This window comes from Cydia fagiglandana, chromosome 16, assembly GCF_963556715.1.
Source record: "Cydia fagiglandana chromosome 16, ilCydFagi1.1, whole genome shotgun sequence".
In the NCBI taxonomy this organism is placed as follows: Eukaryota; Metazoa; Arthropoda; class Insecta; order Lepidoptera; family Tortricidae; genus Cydia; species Cydia fagiglandana.
In genome coordinates this window covers 7,567,775-7,590,081 of record NC_085947.1, presented here as the reverse complement: position 1 = coordinate 7,590,081, position 22,307 = coordinate 7,567,775, and the positions used below count along the sequence as shown (strand labels likewise).

The 22,307-nt window shown below is 41.3% G+C and overlaps 1 protein-coding gene across 1 annotated transcript in view; it reads right to left on the bottom strand.

Moving 5' to 3' along the window:
- LOC134671877 (alpha-N-acetylgalactosaminidase-like) overlaps positions 1-22,307 on the bottom strand; it is a 30,803-nt gene that overhangs the window by 1,098 nt on the left and 7,398 nt on the right. Inside the window, exons 2-8 of the mRNA XM_063529736.1 lie at positions 14,042-14,187; positions 7,901-8,075; positions 3,884-4,058; positions 2,124-2,218; positions 1,882-2,043; positions 726-929; positions 422-568 (exon numbers count right to left, since the gene is read on the bottom strand). Of these exons, the coding sequence (XP_063385806.1) occupies positions 422-568; positions 726-929; positions 1,882-2,043; positions 2,124-2,218; positions 3,884-4,058; positions 7,901-8,075; positions 14,042-14,187 (1,104 nt within the window). The remainder of the gene's footprint in view (positions 1-421; positions 569-725; positions 930-1,881; positions 2,044-2,123; positions 2,219-3,883; positions 4,059-7,900; positions 8,076-14,041; positions 14,188-22,307) is intronic.

The window sequence follows — 22,307 nt, the reverse complement described above, 5'->3', positions numbered from 1 at the left end:
CATTGTTGATTATAACGAATTGTAAGCACAACTCAAGCACTTGTTGGATTTAAGATAGATCAGTTCTATAGAGTAATATATATATATATATATATATAAGTAGGTACAATTAAGTACGCCGATCACAAGTCGTATATGTAATTTAGCCGTGGTAGTAGTCCACAATGGTTCACAAAAGGATCAGGGATCAGATTATGTCCTATCCCATAACATCAATCAAATTATGTTTAATCCTATCATAGTTATGAACCAGTAAAGGGTCATGTCAATCAGTGGCGGCTTGTCAAAAATATCCTCAGACAAACCGGAACTAATTTGGTTGTCTTTGTCTTCAAGAGTTGTAGGAAATGTCCCTTAGGCAAGCCGATGAAAATCGAGCTCCATGGACGCCAATTAATATCGACAATACTTAGCATAGTACCTGAACTCTATAGTTCTGCGCTGGTATCTTCATATCGTCATGGCTAAAGGACACAGCGTATGGCACCCCGTCGACGCGGGTGCTCACAAACGCCACGGCGTAGGAGTTGTCCGACAGCTGACGAGTCCAGATCTGCCTGTGGTGTTTCTGAAAACATTATAATTTTTAGTTCCTTGATGCCTTAAAAAGCTAAATATACAAGGGTACATAATTAAAATTGTAACGTAAAAACCACTCAACCTCACTCGCGCACGGTCCTTACATGAAAATTGTTTCATTTTAAAGTAAGTATGTATATTATTACCGAATCGTTATACACCCTAAGCCCCTGCTTCCCCAGCGGGTCTTGGTTGACGGCGATAATGTCCCTGTTCAGCAGGATCTCTTTGAATTCCGGCCGCATGCGAGACAAGTCCGCGCTTATGAGGAGCGGCGCGGCCAACACCGCCCACACCGCCATCTGGACCCGCGCCTGGTCCAAGGACAGGCCGTAGTTGCCCACTAGTAACTGGAAAAAAATACAGAATGAGGTTAAATGCAGGGACCCAATACCGGTATATTTTTCATACAAATTAACCGGTATTCAATTTCGGTATCACGGTTGTTTATGTATATTTTTGTATTTAATTTAGCTAATCTGTTATCATCAAAAATATCAAAAACTAGCAATTAAAAAACAGTTCATCTACTTATACAAGAGTAGGTAAGGTACTAATAATTGCCAAACAATTCGCTGGAGGATCATTAGATCTATCACTTCGGCTGAGTAGCCATTGCGTTGCGAATCGAGATTCAAATTACGAACTTAAGAGTAGTAGAGTTGCTAAAGTGTCATTCAATGGAACTTGCTAACTATGTAAACAAACCGCCATACTGAAATCATTATTTAGTGACAGCTTCAATATGGCGGTTTGGTTACATAGTTAGCATTTTAGGTAAAGCCAGGTCATACGATGGCTCACGGTTATTATGTAAAAAATACAGGATTCAGATGCACTGTGCAGATGCATCAATTAGAAATTTTAATTTTAATATTGATCACAAGGTTTCTCTGGGTAACCTTTACATTTGAAATGATTACAGGTAAATAAAGTTTTCTCATTAGAGGTACAATGACCTCCTTTAATTACATTATATTAGCATAAAAACGCATAGGATCGCGGCGCTAAAAGGGGAACCTGGGACGCTCGGTAGGACGGAGGCCGATCAGACGTCCCAGGTATCGCTGGTTGACACTTCAAGTAGGAGATCGTGCAAGTCCGCTGACTTGCACGATCTCCTTGCCGATAACTGGCGGGGGATGGCACAGGATCAAGACAACTGGCGTGTACAGTCGCCATCAGATATATCGGAGCGGCCAAGGTGTTCACAATATCTGAGCACGCACTCTAACGCCCTGACAATATAGGCGACTGTACTCGTGTGCGCCATTAAGTAGGTAAGTAAGCATAAAAACGTACCATGTCAGGGTCATTCCAGTGTCCTGGGCCAGCGAACGGCGCTAGGCGCTCCTGATTGTCTCCGAACCAGTTCATGATGCCGCGGAGGCTCTCCCAGGAGTCCTCAATGTCGTCCCAGTTGCGCCATAGATTGCAGTTCTCTGCGATCACTGTGTAGTTCGGCTGTTGAACGTAACAAGTGATCAATGCTATATAATATGTCGTTCCGGACAGCCAATTGGAACCCTATTGACTGTACTCACCAAAATACTGTCCGGCTCGAGATAAGCAGGCCAGCTGCAGGAATACAGAACCGGACGACCTGTCTTGTTCAGCATCCTTCCGAAATCTGGATATCCTGCAAACAAGGCATAAGAAGAGCTTAATATTCAATTTAATTTACATAGACGGTCAAGTGTATCACAAAATATTTCAACATACTCGTATGCCTTAATACTTAGTAGGTTTTCAGACTACCTGGGTACTTAGAGTAGAGGTGCTTCTAAGCTTCGTTCGTTTAGATGTTTTTGATGACTTTAATATCTTTTTAATCTATTATTTCAAGCAGCTTACATCAGTACCAGTACTAGTCTTTCCTTCCCTACCTCCGCTGTGAATAATCAATAATCATAAATCATAAAATCATTTACTTCGTGATTGGTAAACTAACATGGATACAAAAGTAATATTAAGTCCTTAGATCCCGAACTCTGCCTTTGCTGGAGTCTCAGAGTTACCTGTTTTCATCTCGTCCGGTTTAGAATAACTGCCGTCTCTAGTTTGATGTAGTCGACGCTCAGCTGACGAGGGTGTCCACGTCCGTCTGCTCGTGCCCCATCACTCCAGGATAGCCTGCGCACGTCTTGGTACCGTAGTCCTGGTAGATACCGAACTTTGCCTGTGTTGTAGACTAAGAGTTACCTGTTTTCATCTCGTCCGGTTTGGAATAACAGCCGTCCAGTTTGATGTAGTCGACGCCCCAGCTGACGAGGGTGTCCACGTCCGTCTGCTCGTGCCCCATCACTCCAGGATAGCCTGCGCACATCTTGGTACCGTAGTCCTGGTAGATCCCGAACTTCGCCTTTGCTGTAGAATAAGAGTTACCTGTTTTCATCTCGTCCGGTTTGAAATAACAGCCGTCCAGTTTGATGTAGTCGACGCCCCAGCTGACGAGGGTGTCCACGTCCGTCTGCTCGTGCCCCATCACTCCAGGATAGCCTGCGCACCTCTTGGTACCGTAGTCCTGGTAGATCCCGAACTTCGCCTTTGCTGTAGACTAAGAGTTACCTGTTTTCATCTCGTCCGGTTTAGAATAACAGCCGTCCAGTTTGATGTAGTCGACGCCCCAGCTGACGAGGGTCTCCACGTCCGTCTGCTCGTGCCCCATCACTCCAGGATAGCCTGCGCACGTCTTGGTACCGTAGCCCTGGTAAGATACCGAACTGTGCCTTTGCTGTAGACTAAGAGTTACCTGTTTTCATCTCGTCCGGTTTAGAATAACAGCCGTCCAGTTTGATGTAGTCGACGCCCCAGCTGACGAGGGTCTCCACGTCCGTCTGTATGTGCCCCATCACTCCAGGATAGCCTGCGCACCTCTTGGTACCGTAGCCCTGGTAAGATACCGAACTGTGCCTTTGCTGTAGACTCAGAGTTACCTGTTTTCATCTCGTCCTGTTTGGAATAACAGCCGTCCAGTTTGATGTAGTCGACGCCCCAGCTGACGAGGGTCTCCACGTCCGTCTGTTCGTGCCCCATCACTCCAGGATAGCTTGCGCACGTCTTGGTACCGTAGCCCTGGTAAGATACCGAACTGTGCCTTTGCTGTAGACTCAGAGTTACCTGTTTTCATCTCGTCCTGTTTGGAATAACAGCCGTCCAGTTTGATGTAGTCGACGCCCCAGCTGACGAGGGTCTCCACGTCCGTCTGTTCGTGCCCCATCACTCCAGGATAGCCTGCGCACGTCTTGGTACCGTAGCCCTGGTAAGATACCGAATTGTGCCTTTGCTGTAGACTCAGAGTTACCTGTTTTCATCTCGTCCGGTTTGGAATAACAGCCGTCCAGTTTGATGTAGTCGACGCCCCAGCTGACGAGGGTGTCCACGTCCGTCTGCTCGTGCCCCATCACTCCAGGATAGCCTGCGCACGTCTTCGTACCGTAGTCCTGGTAGATACCGAACTTTAGGCCTTTGCTGTGAACCTGAGGGAAGTTAGATAATTATATATTTATCTTTTTAGGGTTCCGTACCCAAAGGGTAAAACGGGACCCTATTACTAAGACTTCGCTGTCCGTCCGTCCGTCCGTCTGTCACCAGGCTGTATCTATTGAATATGTATCTCACGAACCGTGATAGCTAGACAGTTGAAATTTTCACAGATGATGTATTTCTGTTGCCGCTATAACAACAAAGGGGTCATCCATTAATTACATCACACGTTTAGGGGGAGGGAGGGGGTCAAGAAAATGTGACATATTGTGACATGGGGGAGGGGGGAGACACAAACTTTGTGACGTCACTTTAACTTCATTGATCAGTAACCGAAAATTTATTTGAATTATTTTATTCGCTGTACATTTAAATAACAAGTTTTTAAAACGATAATCGTTTTTATTCGTTTAATTTTCTTTCCTAAGCAGTTTTGGGTTATAAAATTACTAATATTTATATCGTCAAAAATATTTTGATAAAATATCTAGACACGCGGCAGCGTGTCAAGCCAAGTTCAAGCAAAGGAACTGGCTAGCCAGCGCCAAGTGTAATATTACACGAACCACTTGGTGCCACTTTTGACCCTTCTATAACTCAAAACATCTTTAATGTAAACACATAAAACTACGTGTGTTTAATTATATCCATAAGGACATCTAGAAGCCCAAATTTCATGAAGCTAGCTCAAACGGTTATAAAGATATGAAGGTCAAAAAGTCGTAAATTTTAAGACTGACTGACAGACTTATAGCACCTAAACCTAACCTACTTCCAGATGACCTAGAAGGATGAAATTTGGAATCCAGCTCAGTTATTGTGTGAAAGCGTAGGAAAAAATCTAAAAAAAAAAAAGTTATAAAATAGGGGGGGTCCCCATACAAAAAAAAACATTTTTTATTGTGACTGACATATAAGTACCTAAACCTAACCTACTTCCAGATGACCTAGAAGGATGGAATTTGGAATCCAGCTCAGTTATTGTGTGAAAGCGTAGGAAAAAATCTAAAAATATAAAAAAGTTATAAGATAGGGGGGGTCCCCATACAAAAAAAAACATTTTTTATTGTGACTGACATATAAGTACCTAAACCTAACCTACTTCCAGATGACCTAGAAGGATGAAATTTGGAATCCAGCTCGGTAATTGTGTGTAAGCGTAAGAAAAAAATCTAAAAATAAAAAAGTTAAAAAATAGGGGGGGTCTTCATACAAAAAACCTGTAATACGCGCTAAACAACCGGCCAACGGTGTGTCGTTGGCGGCGCGCGGCACCACATAATTAATACAAAGAACAGAAGTAAAAAACATGCAGCGGAAACACAAGAAAAAACATTAAATCTCAATACCTGCCTAGTTTTCTTTACAAAAAGTATTGATATCCCATCAAAAACATAAATGTAAAAAAGGAGAGCCAAGTTCAATACAAAAATTATGCTTGGCTGTGGGGTTCGCCGCAAAAAGAATGGAGATCTAAATGAGTGCCAAGTTCTATGCAAAATCCAAATATGTATTTATAGGAACAAAATAACATTATAAACAAGTATTAAACTCTATTTCTTTGCTTTATTGGATACCTATAACAATTTCTGTTATTTTAAAAAAATGTGAGCGCTTAAAGTAGGTTAGATTTGGCTTGGCCAGTTTTTATCAGAATTACAAAATATATATGTTGAATAACTTTATAAAATGACTGATGTAATGAAAACTGGCCAAGTCAAATCTAACCTGCTTTAAGATCTCGCATTTTTTTTAAATAACAGCAATTGTTATAGGTATCCAATAAAGCAAAGAAATAGAGTTTAATACTTGTTTATAATGTTATTTTGTTCCTATAAATACATATTTGGATTTTGCATAGAACTTGGCACTCATTTAGATCTCCATTCTTTTTGCGGCGAACCCCACAGCCAAGCATAATTTTTGTATTGAACTTGGCTCTCCTTTTTTACATTTATGTTTTTGATGGGATTAATAATACTCAGGTACTTACTTAATTCGATTTGGCGATTTCGTAGAAAAAATGTGACGTCACACTAGGGGGGAGGGGTTTGCTAAATGTGACCAAGTGTGACAAGGAGGGGGGAGGGGTCAAAAAACCTAGAAATTCGTGTGACGTAATTAATGGATGACCCCAAATACTAAAAGCAGAATAAAATAAAGATTTAAATGGAGCTCCCATACAACAAACGTGATTTTTGACTAAAGTTAAGCAACGTCGGGAGTGGTCAGTACTTGGATGGGTGACCGGTTTTTTTTTGCTTTTTTTTGTTTTTTTTTTGCATTATGGTACGGAACCCTTCGTGCGCGAGTCCGACTCGCACTTGCCCGGTTTTTTTTAATATGACATATGTGATTATTTATTAATCGACATTAAGATTATTGTTCTGCCTTAATTTGGTTTCGTGATTCGTCTCGTTTGGGAGGTACATAGTCTTATGTCTTATTTAAAAAAAAGAAGATATTTTTTCGACGTTTTTTAACACGTTCGCAACGGCAAAGAATTTTTAAGACTTTCCCTGGGCACGGCACAGGGTCTGTTAGATCCGATGCATGACTTTATTCTATGGCGTTAACGGGTCGATAATAACCGTTGGGTATTCTCTTAATTAATTGTTATTATCTACGTTTTTACGATGAATTATGCATATATTTTTTAAATAACATATTCTTTGATAGTCAACCTAGTCACTATTCAATTCGTAGGTAGATTCATTTTAAAATGAAAATGCTGGACAAAAAACAATTTGTCGGATCTCTTACACCCGATATCCGCACTGGCTGTTCAGATTGTCGATATTTTTGTAGTGTTGGGGGTAGAAATAAAACATCGATATCGAAAAATATTAATTTTAATATGGTGATAGACTTATGTGATACCTACTAAAGACAATATTGCAATTAGTGAACAATTTGATGGTAGGTAGGTGGTAGGTTGATGGGCTTGTGTAAATATTATTGGCAGATATGTAACGCTTACCAATAATTATCCTCCTGGCAGTTACATCTTCTTTGTTCTTTTTAACCGTTTCATGTTCGTTTTCTTGTTTTTCACTAAAAAAACAATGTTTTTCTCGATCGCTTCATGATCGATAATTCACTAATTGTCACACCCACACACTTGGACTGCACTGGCTCAACTAGACTTTCATCTAGTACGGCTATCGGGTCATCGGGCATCGGATCTTGACGACCCGATGGCCGTACCAGATGAAAAAAATTTTCGCCCTGGTCGGCATGGGGTCGAAAGTAACCGATACGTATTTTATTACCTATATTGCTTATATTCCAGTAGACATTGTCAAAACACTACCTATCCTTTTTTTACTCTTGCTACATCCAGAGATATCTATCCCGCACCAGCGTACGGAACAGCAAATTATCTCTCGCACCGAAGGAAAGTTCTACAACGGTTACATTCGACCCGATGCCGTAGTGAACGTGTTAAAGAAAGTTGAATTTTATTCGTTCCTCTATGTATAGCGCAGAAATACAGATTTAAGTGTGGCCGGGAAATATCTTCTAAACCTGCTCAAATTGGGAACCTTTCGATCGGTAGACACTTAGACAGACACAATGTAGGTACGGGAAGACCCCGCAACCCTCCCCTCCAATATATTAGGTAGTAGTCAACATTGCAGCAAAGGGAATCTTTGCTTGGGTTGGGCCACTCCCCTCTTTTAAAATATTATCCATCAAAGCAACTTCTATAGCTACGCATGATGGATACATGGTGAAAAGTTTGGTGAGAACCAAACAAAGAGACTTCCTGAACTAAGAGTACCTAATTAAAGTTCTTTCAAAAAAAAAGGTTGAATGAGATTGATTTACGTACATATTTCCCAAGCATCTTCATGCCATTCGGGAACCGCTCGCGGTCCGGAACGAGTTTCCCGCTGGCGCTCCGGTTCTTCTCCATCCAGCAGTCGTCGATGCCGATATAGTCGTACCCCGCCTCCAGGTAACCTTCGTTCACCATCATGTCTGCTGTGCGCTTTATCAGCTTTTCACTGAAATCATTTTCAAAATCGGTTCAGAAATACACACAATATATGAACCGTAATAATATCTTACTCGTCCTCCCATTTTGATCAAAAAATTACTGCACCATTACGGTTTTACTTAATTATCGCACTAGCAAAAAATGGGACCTTTTTAAGGAGGGCGATTTAGAAAAAGGTAATTTAGCGAGTGGCTCATTAATTACTTATATTTTTATACACCCTATAGGTACCTTATACACTCGTCAGGGTACGTGGTGCAGTCGGTGAGGCACCGGTACCGCTGCCAGGTGAGCCAGCCCATGGGCGGGGTCAGCGCCAGCCCGTTGTCCAGCGCCTGGGTCGATGATACCCCTCAGGAGATGATAGTAGCAACATCTACTAACCTTATACACTCGTCAGGGTACGTGGTGCAGTCGGTGAGGCACCGGTACCGCTGCCAGGTGAGCCAGCCCATGGGCGGGGTCAGCGCCAGCCCGTTGTCCAGCGCCGGGGTCGATGATACCCCTCAGGAGATGATAGTAGCAACATCTACTAAACTTATACACTCGTCAGGGTACGTGGTGCAGTCGGTGAGGCACCGGTACCGCTGCCAGGTGAGCCAGCCCATGGGCGGGGTCAGCACCAGCCCGTTGTCCAGCGCCGGGGTCGATGATACCCCTCAGGAGATGATAGTAGCAACATCTACTAACCTTATACACTCGTCAGGGTACGTGGTGCAGTCGGTGAGGCACCGGTACCGCTGCCAGGTGAGCCAGCTGTGACTAGCCGTATGCCTATTATCTAGTATAAGCCTCATTTTTCATTGTAAAACAGAAATTAAAAAGAAATTACCAATTTAGTACTGATGTCCTCTTCAGACGCATATTTCATTCATAATTCTATCTAATATTCTAACGATTGAAACTTGATGCACGTAATTCTATGGTTTATTACTTACACATGTTTTTTTTTTTAACTTACAAATAAACAAACTAAAAAAATACCAAAGTAAAATAATGTTTAAAAATTCGCGCGCGGAGAGTATTCGAACGTTCCCTTTTTATTAAAGTCTACTCAAACGGACTACTCGAAATGCACGGCTAATGTCTATGTGTGCGTAAATATCAATGAAAATAACTCTGTCTACCTCTAAACTGTGTGAGAGAAAGGGACGTGATTTTTGATCTGAAGTAAGCGAAAGTGAACCTTAAAATTTAGGACATATGGTTTAGTAAAACAACCTGAAACTTAAGACCTTTCTTCTTGAATCAAACCTTGTTACCTGTCCGAGGCAACGACCTCTTCTGCAGTTCTGGTATCCTGGTACTTTTGGAATAATGTTTATCTTTATAAGTCGCTATTATGTCGCTGATTTGTCGCCAATAAGTCGCCGTTATGTCGCTATTATGTCGCCAATAAGTCGCCGTTATGTCGCTATTATGTCGCCCAAATGTCGCTGTTAAGTCGCCGTTATGTCGCTAGTATGTCGCCCAAATGTCGCCCAAATGTCGCTATTATGTCGCCCAAATGTCGCTGATAAGTCGCCGTTATGTCGCCCAAATGTCGCTGATAAGTCGCCGTTATGTCGCCCAAATGTCGCTGTTAAGTCGCCGTTATGTCGCTAATATGTCGCCAGTATGTCTTTGTTTTGATTAATGTCGCTATTGTATCGCCGTTATGTCGCCATTAGGTCTCTCTAGGTAATGTCGCCAATAAGTCGCCGATTTGTCGCTGTTTTGTCGCCAATATGTCGCTGTTAAGTCGCCAATATGTCGCTATTAAGTCGCCAATATGTCGCTGATTTGTCGCCAATAAGTCGCCGTTATGTCGCTATTATGTCGCCCAAATGTCGCCCAAATGTCGCTGTTAAGTCGCCGTTATGTCGCTAATATGTCGCCAGTATGTCTTTGTTTTGATTAATGTCGCTATTGTATCGCCATTAGGTCTCTCTAGGTAATGTCGCCAATAAGTCGCCGATTTGTCGCTGTTTTGTCGCCAATATGTCGCTGTTAAGTCGCCAATATGTCGCTATTAAGTCGCCAATATGTCGCTGATTTGTCGCCAATAAGTCGCCGTTATGTCGCTATTATGTCGCCCAAATGTCGCCCAAATGTCGCTGTTAAGTCGCCGTTATGTCGCTAATATGTCGCCAGTATGTCTTTGTTTTGATTAATGTCGCTATTGTATCGCCGTTATGTCGCCATTAGGTCTCTCTAGGTAATGTCGCCAATAAGTCGCCGATTTGTCGCTGTTTTGTCGCCAATATGTCGCTGTTAAGTCGCCAATATGTCGCTATTAAGTCGCCAATATGTCGCTGATTTGTCGCCAATAAGTCGCCGTTATGTCGCTATTATGTCGCCCAAATGTCGCCCAAATGTCGCTGTTAAGTCGCCGTTATGTCGCTAATATGTCGCCAGTATGTCTTTGTATTGATTAATGTCGCTATTGTATCGCCGTTATGTCGCCATTAGGTCTCTCTAGGTAATGTCGCCAATAAGTCACCGATTTGTCGCTGTTTTGTCGCCAATATGTCGCTGTTAAGTCGCCAATATGTCGCTATTAAGTCGCCAATATGTCGCTGATTTGTCGCCAATAAGTCGCCGTTATGTCGCTATTATGTCGCCCAAATGTCGCCCAAATGTCGCTGTTAAGTCGCCGTTATGTCGCTAATATGTCGCCAGTATGTCTTTGTTTTGATTAATGTCGCTATTGTATCGCCGTTATGTCGCCATTAGGTCTCTCTAGGTAATGTCGCCAATAAGTCGCCGGTTTGTCGCTGTTTTGTCGCCAATATGTCGCTGTTAAGTCGCCAATATGTCGCTGTTAAGTCGCCAATAAGTCGCCAATATGTCGCTATTAAGTCGCCAATATGTCGCTATTAAGTCGCCAATATGTCGCTATTATGTCGCCGTTTTGTCGCCGATTTGTCGCCAATATGTCGCCGTTTTGTCGCCAATATGTCGCCGTTCAGTCGCCACTAAGTCGCCATTATGTCGCCATAGTAAAAGGTATAAAAGGCCGGTGCGGAGAGTAGGGGGATTCATTCATTCTTCGACCATCGGACTAGCAGTGACTCTGGTTTTCGGGTGTAACGTAGTGCGGGAAGGGTGAAGTTTCTCCGCGAACTTTTTCTGTTTGTTTTTACTTGGAATTATCCTGGTAAATTTAAACTTAGAATTTGTGTCTGTGCTTGGTTTTGCGGGGATTTTGATCGTCGTAATGCTAAGTTTAGACTGTTGTGGAGATTCTTTACTGCCTTGTGTGGGTTTTAGTTATTGTGAAGTTTTCTTTACGCTGTGTGTTCTAAGTGCCGTCATGCTATGCAGGGACAATGTCGTTGCGTGGCCAGGGCTTGGAATTGTGTCTGTGTTTGGTTTTGCGGGAAGAAATTCTCGTAATGTTAAATATAGATGACAGTGTTTAAGGGAATTTCACTTCTCTGGTGAGTTAGTTTAATTTTGTGATAATATAATTATTTTAGTGTATTTCTATGGGGTATTTTTGCTATTTAAAAAGCCAGATCATTGTTTGGACTGACAGTTTGTCCAGCTAAGCATTCACTCCGCCTAACGGTGCCAAAGGATTGGATGATTAAGAGTCTTTTGCTCCAAGTTTGAGAGGACTTGGCATCTCTTTTATATCAACATAAGAGATGAACTATCTCACTAGTCTCAAGGTCCAGCTGTTTAGATGGATGTGGAGACGTCACGTGCGCGTCATTGGGAGTAATCCCTGCCCACTGAAGTCGGCAGTAATTGAGACTAGGTCTCCTATTAAATTTATTTATATATTTCGGTGCTCCGGTTCATACTAGTGCTGGTTGCGGGGAAAAGCTTCTGTCGTGATTGATATCTTACACTTAGTCTTAGTCGCGGCAGAGTTTCCCACGTGATTGGTGCGTGTGTGTGCTAGGGTACTGATACACTTATATACACGGAATAGGGCGGTTTACTTCCTACCACCATGCCCGCGGGCGTAGGAGGGGGAACCAAATACACTGGCCTGTAGGTTGCTTCATCGGTTTCGCCTGCCGAACTCTACAGCTTCTCATAGGGACTACACTTGCGTATGTTACAAAGCATTGGGTCGATGGTAAGAACGAACTATGCTTTGAATGTACTAGATTAGGGACAAAGGGTAGGAATAGGGTAGAATCACACACTTTTTATTGTCTGTCAAGGTTATTTTTTAGTTGTGGTCTATAAAATTGATATGGTTGATATATATTTCTCCTTAGGGTCTAAAAATATGGTTTCTTTATTCTAAAATATGTGTGTATAAAAGGTAAAAGTGTTCAACTGTCTAAATCTTCCTAATTTATATGGGGAAAGAATTAATGTTTCTATAAAATTTATTTCTAATTTTTATTTCTGGTTGTCTGGTGTAGAAGCGAGGTACTGAGTAATACAATCAGGTATTTACAACATCATCTGGATTTAGGAACGCAGACTATTCTGGGATTGAAGAACGGTTTGCTTTAGGGAACCTTTGTCAGGCAGGAGCAGTACAAAGGATATAATTGAGTGAATACTCAATTTCGGCCTAGATTAAGCTAATAGTTAGCAAATAAACTCGGTACTTTGTTTATACATCTAGAAAACTAGGAATTCTGTCTATATTATCAGTTTTGGGGAATGGGACTAAGGGATTAGCATCCCTAGCTTTTGAATATAAAAAAGATAAGTAATTTTGATGACTGATGAATACTTTGACACTTCTTTTCATCATCATCTAGGTGTGCTTAGGTTACGAAGTGTTGGTCAAAGCCCTTCTGGCTAAACTGGTAGGGAAGGTGTTCCGATTGATCTTGTAATCGGACTAAGAGTTCCCAGACCTGCATCGGGCATACGAAGTAGCACGTGTGAGTAAATCACGCTTCGTTTAGAAGTTGATAGTTAACTGTAATTATTCTTGAAATTCTAGGGTGTAAATGAGCTTATCTCAGGAGTGCTACTTCTATGTTATCCCGGGATCTTAATAGGCGTAGCAGGATTTTATCAACAACAATTTTTTATATTTATGTCATCATATATGCTGCAATACTTAAATACATTATAGTAATTCTACAACTACATTTACATTACGCTAATAAATTTTATTGAATTATTCCATTTCTATAACTCGACTTTCTTTAAATTATTTCTTATTTTCATAATAAATTTATTACCATAAATTTCTGTTCATAAAATCTAGGTAAATATAAATAAAATCAGAGTCCAAAATTTAGTTGATACTCATTAAAGAATTTGAGGTTACCGCGGTTCGCTTCGAGGGGTCCTAACTACTAGCTAGACGATCACATGGCCATATTTTAGAGATAAATCTACAGGGGGTGTTTATTTTACGGTTAGGTAAGTAAGTAAGTAAAGTAGCTTAGAGGGGTAGTGACACAGCCCATGGGCGGGGTCAGCGCCAGCCCGTTGTGCAGCGCCGGGGTCGATGATACCCCTCAGGAGATGATAGTAGCAACATCTACTAACCTTATACACTCGTCAGGGTACGTGGTGCAGTCGGTGAGGCAACGGTACCGCTGCCAGGTGAGCCAGCCCATGGGCGGGGTCAGCGCCAGCCCGTTGTCCAGCGCCGGGGTCGATGATACCCCTCAGGAGATGATAGTAGCAACATCTACTAACCTTATACACTCGTCAGGGTACGTGGTGCAGTCGGTGAGGCACCGGTACCGCTGCCAGGTGAGCCAGCCCATGGGCGGGGTCAGCGCCAGCCCGTTGTCCAGCGCCAGCCCGTTGTCCAGCGCCAGCCCGTTGTACAGCGCCAGCCCGTTGTCCAGCGCCTGGGCCGATAATACCCCTCAGGAGATGATACTAGCAACAACTACTAACCTTATACACTCGTCAGGGTATGTGGTGCAGTCGGTGAGGCACCGGTACCGCTGCCAGGTGAGCCAGCCCATGGGCTGGGTCAGCGCCAGCCCGTTGTCCAGCGCCTGGGTCGATGATACCCCTCAGGAGATGATACTAGCAACAACTACTAACCTTATACACTCGTCAGGGTACGTGGTGCAGTCGGTGAGGCACCGGTACCGCTGCCAGGTGAGCCAGCCCATGGGCGGGGTCAGCGCCAGCCCGTTGTCCAGCGCCTGGGTCAAGGATACCCCGCATATAAATACGAGGATCAACATCTGCAAAATGTCATTTGTTTAACAACCATTCCCTGAAATACCCTGTAAATATGTAAACCATACGGAACCATAATTATTGTTAAGATTCGATTTGTGATTTGAAAATGTTTATGGCAGTAACTAGTGTTTTGTTAAGAACCGAAAATAAGACAATGAAACCTAATTGAGTTGAGATATTAAAACTGCAGAGCAGACAATTTTTTTTTTAGATTGAGTAATAAGTAGCCGTAATGAGCATTTCTCAAATAGTTTGTACATTTCGATCACATCTTAGATTTCTATAAAAATTGGTATGCTAGTAAAGTACATGAAGCTGAACAACTTCCACCATATTTCCCAAAATGTCCCAAAAAGTTTCTATGAAACATTCCTTTTTTGTTACCAAATATGTATGGAAATCTGGTATAGGTACTTTACCAGTACTTAGTTATACCAATTTTTATAGAAATCTAAGATGTGATCGAAATGTACAAACTTTTTGAGAAATGCGCTAATAAGTGTTTCTCAAAAAAATAATTCTGTTAAAAAATCGGTTCAAAGATGTGTACAGTACAGGCGTCTATTAGATGGTATTTAAATTGCCCTTCCGTCGTAATACACTTTCAATTTAGGTATAAATGATTTTTCCTTAGTTAAAACAAATAGTTTAGGTATACATATGACTGTATACATGATATTTACATATTTGTGTAATTACTTATGTAATAAAAGTTTTATGGTAGGTATATATTCATATCTAATATGCATACCTTTTTAAACGCGTGTACCTATATGATACCCTACCTACAAGTGCAGGGGTGTGCAATAAATAATTGACTGATTTAGTTGACTGTACATGAATCATAATCATTTATTCGATGCAATCCATGGTGTTTATACAGGTGTTTGTCCACCTTGATGTAAGTAAATGAATATAATTAGGTAGTGAAAGGTAGTTAAGGTGGGTTGGTAGATTACAGCAGGTAGAGATTAGTAGGTATGTTGGTAACTATGTATATCAATCTACAAGTAAAAACATAACAACTATAACAATTGATTGAGAATTAATGAGAGTTTTTTTGGAAAAAAAATAACTATATATTTACATAATAACAATGAATAGTTATCAAGAAGTTCCCTGTTTAAAATGACCTCTTTATAAGTGTCATGATGTCTAAAACATATCCCAACTATCCCAACAACATCTATTGCGCGCTCTCACAAAGTAACTAAGTTAACATCCAACTTGAATCAAATCTCAGCTAAGGCTCTATCACAAGAAAAGCCCTTCTAAGACTTGATAGAGTGCGCTCATTCGTTAGAAAACCGGTTCAAAGTTCGGACGTCCACGGTCCACGGGCGCAGGCGCGACCGGTAAGTTTAGATTACACATTATATTTGGCTGCTTGTTCAATTACCGGGTATCGTCTTGGGTCGTCCCACTCGTTTTTCGTCAAGTTCTTAAATTAGTCCTATTCTGCTTTCGTCACTCATTCTACATTGAAAGCCACCGACGATTTTGACTAATGTAGAATGGGTGACGAAAGCAGAATAGCACTAATTTAAGAACTAGACGAAAAACGAATGGGACGACCCAAGACGATACCAATTACCGGGATAGGAACCTTCAATATTTACTCGTGGCTCTAGCTGCTTTTACGGATGGGTAGAGTCGTGTCAGCTGTGACTGTGAGTTAAATAAATACATAAATGATGTAGATAGGTATACCTTATTATTGTATGTATGTATATACATCATTATATTCATCGACGATCTATTTTGGGTGCCTAGCCAAGACGCCAATCGTTTGTGCTACGACAACGAAACGCTATATCTGCCTTTCTATCGTACACATATGGAAGATTGACAGAGACAGAAAGCGTCAAGTTGTCGTAGCAACGATTGGTATCTTGGCTAGCCAGTTAGTCCGCTGGCCAGTTTAAAAATCACCTTATAGTTTTTATTTTCCTCTATGTATACAGCGTGGAAAGATAAGACGGGCCCTGGAGGGAAACTACCTTAAATCCTTAAGGTCGCATTTTACTTAAAGGAGACATTCCTTTATTTTTAAAAAGAAACAAAACTGCATTCAAAGTATTTTTCTTTTTTTCTTCAATTTGGCTTGTCTAAAAAAATGAGTACTAAATATTAGATTTTATGGATATTTTGTACGACAGACGAGTGTAAGACCTAATGTTTCTTGGAGAAATGTTATCATTAACATTAACTGTATCAACTAGTAGAATAAAATTACGAGTTTTTATTTTTTTGAATTTTTTGTCGGTTTGAGTCCCGGGCGAGGCAAGCGAGTTTTAGAAAATCTTTGAATGCAGTTTTGTGTCTTTTTTTAAAAAAAAGGAATGTCTCCTTTAAGTAAAATGTGCCAGCTTGAGGATTTAAGGTAGTTTCCCTCCAGGGCCCGACTTATCTTTCCACACTGTATGTCTTGAAGTATAAATGCAGACTGGGCTCTCCCCGATGAGCGTATGTGACACCCCTGGGACCAGTGGCGGATTTGCAGTCTTTGCCGCCCTAGGCCCCAAGCCTTGTAGCCGCCCCTTTCTCAGCATCAGCACCCGTCATATTGACTACATTTAGATCAGGCAACGAAAAGATATATTACCTTTTTTTGAGAATTCGTTGTCTGGCCTAATTTTGAGTTCTTTTTTGTTAGCATCAGCGAATTTTTTGTCTCAATTTGCCGCCCCTAATATCTCGCCGCCCTAGGCCCGGGCCTACTGTGCCTTATGGGAAATCCGCTACTGCCTGGGACCGCAAAGATCCTCGCCACTTCTAATGATTGATCATTCCTATTGCATGCCTGATGTTAACTAAATTAGTTTTCCTTGCGTCCCGCCACCTCATGTACCTATACTTTTAATGCCTCGTGACCTTTTTAGGGTACCTACCTACCATTTTTGTAGGAGCTTAGCCTTTTTTTTAAATTCGGATTTGCATGTTGTAACTTGTAGGTAATAGGTAATAGATAGCTATAGCTAGGTCAGACCGAGTTTCACACTCACTTGACTCACTCCCACGCCTAAGAATAATAACCACGTCCAAGGAATTAGGAAACCTAATAATGGCTTTACTGGCGGTAAATGCTAGTGCCCATATAACCATTCCAGTCGCAGAATCATCAAAGTGGTAACTAAATGTCAGATGTGTCGTAACAGAGTCCACACAATGTGTCTAGAATTGTTTCGAAACAAAGTGTCGTCGCCGTGTCTACACTTTTCCGTAACAAGGTGTCGACACATTTGTGTGCACTTTGCGTGCGGTTTGCGACTAAATCTGACAGCAAATTTGTGACAGCAAATGTCAATATAAAATACCTCTTAAAAACCAAGGTTTGTCAAACTACTATTAGTGTCTCGTGTGCTCGTAAGTAATTCTAGTAAGTCATCATGGGCGATGCAAATGATAATAATCGACCAAAACCATATAAACACCCAACACCCGTCAACCTTTTACAGAAAAGTTTTTAAAGAAATGCAATAAGCTACTTAGGTCAGCCAACGAATGCTCAAAAAAGTTGTAGAGGGAAATGCTCGGAACACAATTTTTGACTCTGTAACTTGGTTTGGACAAGTTAGGAGGTGAACATATCAAAAGTTCCCGGCCGTAGCCCTTGAGCGGGGGGAAGAGAGGGGGCTTTGAATGTCCTATTTTCCGGTTTTTCGATTATATCTCGGAAACTATGCATCTAACGCTACGTCTTACGTAGGCGAACAACGCGCGAACGCGGCGCGGCGCGGCGCGGCGAAAGCGGCCGCCGCCGCGCCGCGCCGCGCCGCCTGACATTCGCGTGCAAATCGCGCCGCACCGCGTTCGCAACGAGATCGCTTACGTAGGACACTTCTATGGGCATCAAAGGATTGATTTCGCCGCGCCGCGCCGCGCCGCGTTCGCGCGTTGTTCGCCTACGTAAGACGTAGCGTTAGCGACATCGCCACTTATACAAAATGAAAGTTAATTTAATTTGTTACAAGTTTATTCAGTCAATTTTTTCGATATGTTGAATAGTTTTTGAGATATCCGCTCTTGAACGTTTATTTAGGGCTCTCAATTTTATCTTGATATATCTACATCAGTGAAGGTGCTAGGCCGTGTATGGTATCGTTTTCGTATAAATCTGGGTTGCTGAATCCATTTAAGGTATCACATTGAAACCATTCCACAAAATTAAAAAAATCTTTTTAGGGTTCCGTACCTCAAAAGCAAAAAACGGAATCCTTATAGGATCACTCGTGCGTCTGTATGTCTGTCTGTCTGAATACACAAAATAGTTCTTTACCTATAGATGACAGGAAAACCTATTAGAAATGTGCAGTCAAGCGTGAGTCGGACTTAATGTACGGAACCCTTAATACGCGAGTCCGACTCGCACTTGGTCGGTTTTTTTTAAACTCCTCTTGACGCTTAACCGCTGAACCGATTTCGTTGAAATTTGGTATAGAAATAGTTTGCGTCCCGGAACAGGACATAGAATAGATCTTATAACCAAAATCATCTTTTGAAGGTGTGAAAAGTGGCGTGGAAATTTGTACGGGAAATCAATAACCGCTGAACCGATTTATATTAAATTTGGGATGGTCTACATCTTTGATTTAGTTAAAAATGATAAAAAAAACATGACTTCAAACCTAAACTTAAACAGTATTAACTTCAAGAAGTCAATTCTGAATTCCCCCCTACACCTCATTTCACACCTTTGAAGGATGATTTTAGATAACTTATTATGTCCTTGGCCTTGTGAAGGCGTTCTTGGGACGACCGACTGGTAGCCGTCCAGTGGGTCGGCCCAGGTATCGCTGGGAAGACAGTGTGGCGGCGGATCTGCTTCAGCTTCGCGTCAGTAACTGGCAGGAAGTTGCGCAGGATCGGGACAGGTGGCACGCTCTCGTTTCGGAGGCCAAGATTCTCTTTGGATCGCTGAGCCAAAATAGTTAGTTAGTTATTATGTCCTGTTAGTCCGGGAGCCGGCTGCATGAAACAAACCTCATCAAAAAATAGAATATACCTACCCTGTAGAGGTACCTGACATTTAGTAGATTCCAACGCACTTGGTCGGCCTAGGCTTAACCTGGCAGATTTTGTACAAATGGCAAAAACGTTGGACAAAAATTCATCAAAAAAAACCTCATCGAAAAATAGAATGAAACTTGTATGGTAGGATACCTGACCTTGAGGACAGTAAAAAAAAAGTGGTCGGCCTCACCTTAGCCTGGCAGTTTTTGCAGTCCGACCAGATTTATTGGGTCACGTGAGAGCTACAATTTACCTCATCGAAAAATAGAATGAAACAAACGGATTATAATAGCTAAAATAAGCCTGTCGACGTATGTCTTGGTCGGCCTCACCTTAACCTGGCAGTTTTTGCAGTCCGACCAGATTTATAAAAAAATCATCAAAAAAATTTTATCGAAAAATCGTATGAAACTTGTATGGTACGATAGCTGCCTTTGAGAACAGTAAAAAAAAAGTGGTCGGCCAAATCCTGTGTTGGCAGGTTCCTGTGTCCGACCAATTTTGTGGTACCACGTAAGAGCTACAATTTACCTCATCGAAAAATAGAATGAAACAAACGGATTATAATAGCTAAAATAAGCCTGTTGACGTATGTCTTGGTCGGCCTCACCTTAACCTGGCAGTTTTTGCAGTCCGACCAAATTTATAAAAAAAACATCAAAAAATTTTTATCGAAAAATCGTATGAAACTTGTATGGTAAGATAGCTGCCTTTGAGGACAGTAAAAAAAAAGTGGTCGGCCAAATCCTTTGTTGGCAGGTTCCTGTGTCCGACCAATTTTGTGGTACCACGTGAGAGCTACAATTTACCTCAACGAAAAATAGAATGAAACAAACGGATAATAATAGCTAAAATAAGCCTGTTGACGTAGGTCTTGGTCGGCCTCACCTTAACCTGGCAGTTTTTGCAGTCCGACCAAATTTATAAAAAAATCATCAAAATTTTTTTATCGAAAAATCGTATGAAACTTGTATGGTACGATAGCTGCCTTTGAGGACAGTAATAAAAAAGTGGTTGGCCAAATCCTGTGTTGGCAGGTTCCTGTGTCCGACCAATTTTGTGGTACCACGTGAGAGCTACAATTTACCTCATCGAAAAATAGAATGAAACAAACGGATTATAATACCTAAAATAAACCTGTTGACGTATGGCTTGGTCGGCCTCACCGTAGCCTGGCAGTTTTTGCAGTCCGACCAAATTTGTGATACCACGTGACAGCTAGAATAGGACCACACATGCTGTATTCCATACGCATCATGACTTTGTGTACCTATCTGATGGGCGGGCGTATATGAAACGCCTTCTTGTACGTGCAGGTGATCCAGGTATACACCAAAGCTTAGTTTTCAATCGAACACTTGTAATATAAGAGGAAAAACTGCACGTGATCCTTCCAAAATTTAAATAAATGGTAAAATGTTCCTCCACGATGTTCTCAACGGGCATCTAGACTGCGTTGGATTGCTGTCACAGTTAGGGCTCCGCGCTCCCACGCGCCGAACTCGTCACACCACACTATTCCATATTCCCTGTCATCGTACCAATTATGGCCAAAATTCTATTCTATTAAATTCTGAGTAGAATCGCACGTACCTATAATAAATCGTTCCAAAACATTGACCCTTTCTTCTCCTCCAGACGTGTTTTCAAATCACAAATTGCAAAGCAACTTTCCTGGTAGTCACGCACTATCACACCCACTTACACACATACACCCACCCACCCACACACACACACACACACACACACACACACACGAACACATAAATTCCAATAAATGCATACAAACTAATAGATTCGCTCGTTTATGTAGGTACTGTATGTGTTTTTATTTTACTATTTTTTATTTATTGTTTACGCAAAGTTAGAGCTATACCTACTATTTTAGGATTTTTTTCCAGTTTACAGTTATTATTATTTTTTTCTCTTTTTCCTTGTACCTTAAAGACTTACAAATTAAGTTATATTTACGATTCTTGTACAGCACAAGTTACAAGTCTACCCACAGATGATTTTTTATTATGTATAAATTACAGGAAGTTCTGTTATTGGCTATGCTATAAGTTCTCATGTTTTTTTGTATATTATTTAATGTAAACGCTGTTGAACTTCTCAATAAATATAAATAAATAAAAATACACAAGATAACCTCACATATATTAAGTGATTATCTTATTGTTATTTCTTCGACTCGCAAAGGCGTTATGTGTCCTTCAAACCATTTGATCTTATACATTTCATCTCTTAATGTCCAGCCACAATGTGTTGAATCAAATTTGATGCAAGTGGATTCTGCCGCACACTGCTACATTGAATTTATGAAAGCCGCCCGTAACAAGCCATACGTCAACAGGGTTATTTTAGCTATTATAATCCGTTTGTTTCATTTTATTTTTCGATGTGGTAAATTGTAACTCTCACGTGGTACCACAAAATTGGTCGGAGACAGGAACCTGCCAACACAGGATTTGGCCGACCATTTTTTTTACTGTCCTCAAAGGCAGCTATCGTACCATACAAGTTTCATACGATTTTTCGATATAAATTTTTTGATGATTTTTTCATAAATTTGGTCGGACTGCAAAAACTGCCAGGTTAAGGTAAGGCCGACCAAGACATACGTCAACAGGCTTATTTTAGCTATTATAATTCGTTTATTTCATTCTATTTTTCCATGAGGTAAATTGTAGCTCTCACGTGGTACCACAAAATTGGTCGGACAGAGGAACCTGCCAACACAGGATTTGGCCGACCACTTTTTTTTACTGTTCTCAAAGGCAGCTATCGTACCATACAAGTTTCATACGATTTTTCGATAAAAAAAATTTGATTATTTTTTTATAAATTTGGTCGGACTGCAAAAACTGCCAGGTTAAGGTGAGGCCGACCAAGACATACGTCAACAGGCTTATTTTAGCTATTATAATCCGTTTGTTTCATTCTATTTTTCGATGAGGTAAATTGTAGCTCTTACGTGGTACCACAAAATTGGTCGGACACAGGAACCTGCCAACACAGGATTTGGCCGACCACTTTTTTTTTACTGTCCTCAAAGGCAGCTATCGTACCATACAAGTTTCATACTATTTTTCGATAAAAAATTTTTGAT